General features: G+C 31.4%; 1 protein-coding gene across 1 annotated transcript; it reads left to right on the forward strand.

Annotated features, from left to right (window-relative positions):
• The first annotated feature begins 822 nt into the window (after window positions 1-822).
• Window positions 823-2,178, forward strand: LOC119665143 (DDB1- and CUL4-associated factor 12-like). Its single transcript, XM_038074447.1, has one exon. It carries the CDS (start codon window positions 823-825, stop codon window positions 2,155-2,157), a length of 1,335 nt encoding a protein of 444 aa, XP_037930375.1. The 3' UTR covers window positions 2,158-2,178.
• Window positions 2,179-4,601: the final 2,423 nt, after the last annotated feature.

The raw sequence follows: 4,601 nt of genomic DNA on the forward strand, positions 1-4,601 counted from the left end.
AAGAGTGGTTTATAATATTTTTTTTTGTGTGCCTGTGTTTTTCTTTGATTTTTTTGTTTTAACTGCGCGGTTGACCTCTTAATCCGGTGGGTTAAGAGTGCAACATCAGTCTTGCCTGTTCGATGTTAGTAACGAGTAGGTATTGCGGCGTAGTATATTGTTATTTTTATTTCTTCTAATAGCTTTAGAGGTTCCTTCAGGTAGAATTCATTTAAAGTGAAGTTTTGTCCTCTTTGCAGTTAGAGTTAGTTTGTGTAATTCTGTTTTATATTGTTTCAATGAGGTTCCTTCACACAGAACCGCGGGTGTGTGAAGTTGACTGCTCATTGTAAGCTGAGTAATTGTAAGTACAGGGAGTAGTTTGTTTAATTTTTTTTTTTTTGAATCCAGGTTTATAAGCTTGCAACAAGTAAAACTGTAAGTGTGGAAAAATCACAGGTTAGACATTTACTCGCTGGGTTCAAGGTTCCTTTACACAGCACCAGTGCGGAATAAAGTTGTCCTTGATCCAGGTTTTTTTATTGTTTTGTGAATTTAGATGGTAGTTTGATCTGTATTATAAACCTTCGTCTTTATCATATCTCTTACTGAAAAAAAAAAAAAATACCTGTCTTAGGTGAAATGGTGTGGTCGCAACACTGAAACACCCCCCGGAGCTTTAATTAATATCGAATTTCGAATTCAGTCAAATTAATATATTCAAATAATTTGACTTATATAATAATTACTCAGTGTAAATAAGTAATTTAGGAATATTTCACTAACTAACATTCAAGACAGTTTAAATGAGTTTGTAATACTGCGAGATAGTATACACTTGCCATGGAAATAGAACTTGAAAATATAGCTCAACCGAATAGAGCTGGACGAGCTCAACAGGTGGGTATGGAGCAACTAAAACAAATGGTGTATATGATGATGAAACGAAACGAGGATTGGGCAAAAGAGATGACTGAAATGCGCAAGGAAATAGTTGCATTGCGCAGAGCTAGGGGTGAAACAGTAGCACCGCCAGAAGAAGTAAAGTTACCAAAGTGGAGTATACCAGAAATGTTTTCAATGACAGCGCACAGGCAAGATTTACAGGTAGAAGAGCAGGTGGATCGTGTTAGATCAGACAAACCAGATGATCTTGGTTGTGACGTGGAAACGTTAGATCAACATGAGGAGTCCTCGAATTTTACACCCTTGATAGGTGATTGTCTGTGTACACGTGATGAGAAACTTAAAGATTTACGTAGTGTAAATTTTGAAGAAACGCCCAGAGATGTTTTAACGCAAGATGTAAATATGAGGCGAGTGGATGTAATTCAAGCATTAACCAATAGAAATATTAACCACTCGGATGTACAAGGCAGCGTACATACTATAGAAGTAAATCTGAATAGTTCAATGTTAGCTACTGGTGCACATAACTCTTCAGATAGGGCTGTTTGTCGTTTACCGACCCGTGATCCAGTCTGCTTAGGCGAAAATAGATATCAAAAGGTAGTAATGGAAAAGTGTTGGTCAGATGACGAAGTTATAGTATCAGGTTCTGAAGTCTCCCGTTTAGCACTTGGGTGTGCTAATGAAGATGACATAAAGTTTCCGGACTGTGGTCCTATTTTTGATACAATTAATCCAATATTTGTGAAGGATTGTCATACAGAGAAAAGATTATGGTCATTGTGTTCCAATAACGAATTTAAGGAAATAGCTGCGTTATCGCTAAATGATTATATGCACATGTTTAATGTTGAAACTTTCAAACAAAAATTTTCTCGTAAGCTGACAGACTGTCAGTATAACGTTATCTTAATTTATTATTTTTATAAACTATGTGTAGTTGCTTATCGATCGTTTATAATGTTATCAGATGCAAGAACCTTGCAGAATATTAGAAAACTGACATCTCGCGATATGGGTGGTGATACACGTGATACCAGTCCTGAAGGCAATTTGATTACTATATGCACAGGATTAGGCATATTGTTATATAGCGAAGGAGTTGTTTATGCTGAATATGAAATAGATGTGTTTCAACAAGTTAAATATCAGAAAGTCACACACTGCTATGATAACATTAGAATAAGTATATTTACTGCTGGTGGGCCGTTACTTGTTTTACTAGTAGAACTGATGGTTGGTAACAGCAATTGTAAAGCGTCCTTGTAAGGGATAATTAATCAAATGAATTATTTTATTTCGCATTAATTTTCATGCGATTACAAAGAAAAAAAAAATAATAGATTTTATATTTAAATATTAATTTTTTTTAAACTGATAAGAGTAGGAAAGGTACATTGATTACATTTGTATTTAAAAAGACTTCTTGTCACTTTTCTAATTCACAATGATTTTTCAATGATATTGACACTGGGCGGAAGCAAAGGTAAACTATGTTTTTAGAACTAAGGTCAAGACACCAGGAGGAGAAAAGAAATATATATTAGAAAAATATTAAGTGTATTAGAGAAAATAGTCCAGATAGATAAGGTATTTAGTAGCTCAGTCGGTAGAGCATGAGACTCTAACATAGGGCGTGGATCGAAGCCACACATTGGGCACAGAAATATAAGTAATTCCAACTAAGAAAAAAAAAAAAAAAAGAGAGAGCCTACATGTAAATTCTTACGAGTGTGTTCCATGTTGCAGGCAACATCGACACTATCGATCCTGTTATGTAGGCCTGTGAGGGAATAGAATATTTAATCCAATAAGAATGAAGTAAATGTTACAGACATTACCTCGAACTTCCCGCGATGTCCATAAAAAAATCAGCCAATGTCTCTGCCTGTGGTGTTGTTTTTTTTTTTTGGTTAGTTGGCCGAGCAAGTCACCATTCGACCTCGCACCTGTTCATCTCATAATGTTTTTGTTTTTTAAACATTTTTTCTTTTTTTTATATATAAATATATAAATATTGCACTGATATCACTTATTTTTTTTCTTTACAATTTATTCATGTGCATTGCTCGCACAGACAAAATAATATATAAAAATCGTGTAAAAGCTTTTGTTTCGTTTTGTTTTGATCGATATAATTGAGGCGAATTAGGTCGAAAGCTCCAGTAAAGTTTGACTTAGATATAAAAGATGGTATTGCCAAGTACAAATAATACACTGATACACTTAAGACAAATTTTAACTTTATTGGAAGGAAAAAATAAAGTAAGCTTTCTTAGAGGTCATCACCCTCCAACAATTAAATAAACACAAAACAAAACCAGCAAAGCCAACTAGGAGAGTGGTGAAAACTTTTCAAGGGCAGTCTACAGTAACCAAAGAGTTAACAGGATCACTAACGTGGCAGGAGGATTGAGCAGTTAGACAAATTGACTATAAAAGAGCCAGCGGAGGCTTGATTCGGTCTCTTGTATTTTGGTGTTTTCTGAGAACGGCAAGTGGAACATATCAGTTCACGTTCGTTATTAAAAGTCGACAAAAGAAAATTTTTTTTTAAATTTAATTTATGAAAAGTGAACAAAGTTTCCAAATTAATTAAAAATTGTTTTTAAACTTGAATAAAGTGAATAAAAAATCCAAAAATTAATTAAAAATTTTTTTTATTAAATGTTGATTAAATTGAACAAAGATTCAAAGTTAATGATAAATTTTATTCAACGTTGATAAAATTGAATAAAAATGCAAAATTGATTATAATTTGTATTAAATTTTAAAAAAAGTGCATAAAAACGCAAAATTTTAACAAGAATTTGTTTTGTTATTAAATTTTATAAAAAGTGCATAAAAACGCAAAATTTTAACAAGAATTTGTTTTATTATTAAATTTTATTAAAAGCACATAAAAACGCAGAATTTTTAACAAGAATTTGTTTTTATTATTAAATTTTATTAAAAGTGCACCAATTCATTAAAAATCTTAGTATAAGGTATAAAAAGTGAACTGAATTCGGAAATAGCTAAATATTTAACAAAAATTGTTTAAATTTAATGAAAGTTACTAAAGTTCAAGAATAGATAAATTTTTAACAAAAAAAAAATTATGTAAAATTAATAAAAGTATGAATTGAAAGATGGAAAAGAAGTCTTTTTTTAAGAAGAAGAAGGAAAAAGTGCTATAACTGATCATAAGAATTTGAATAAAAATCATCGCACTCAATATCTAACAGACGTAAAAGGAAACAACAGGAACTGAAGGACAGTAACGGCAACTGGATCCACCGTTAGGATACAACGGTGGCCAGGTATTCCAGCTATTAAGGATACAATTTGAATAAAAGAAAAGAATAAAAAAAAAAAAAAAAACTTTAAAGCTTTAACTGCATAATTTCATTTATGTTTTTATTAAATTTATTATTTAGTTATTATTAATCTTATATTAAATTAGAAAAAAAGAATAAAAAAGATATATATTTTATTTGGTTGTTTTATCATTTACAAGAAGAAAACTGTTTTGAATGACTTGATAACTATAATTTTTTTTTGTTTTTGGATCAATCTGTAATATCAAAGAGAAAAATATCAACATATCAGAAAAGAAAAAAAAAAATCAATTACAACCACTGATGTCTAAATATTTATTTCTTTGTTTAGTTGTTTGGGATTTTTGAATTTATAGCTAGGTCACAGCGGTGGCTGGAGTGACGTCATTTCTG

The sequence above is a fragment of the Teleopsis dalmanni genome, unplaced genomic scaffold (assembly GCF_002237135.1).
Source record: "Teleopsis dalmanni isolate 2A unplaced genomic scaffold, ASM223713v2 unscaffolded_contig_3643, whole genome shotgun sequence".
Taxonomy (NCBI): domain Eukaryota; kingdom Metazoa; phylum Arthropoda; class Insecta; order Diptera; family Diopsidae; genus Teleopsis; species Teleopsis dalmanni.

Coding starts and splice junctions, on each gene's coding strand:
- LOC119665143 (XM_038074447.1), top strand. CDS start 823: ATGGAAATAGAACTTGAAAATATAGCTCAACCGAATAGAGCTGGACGA.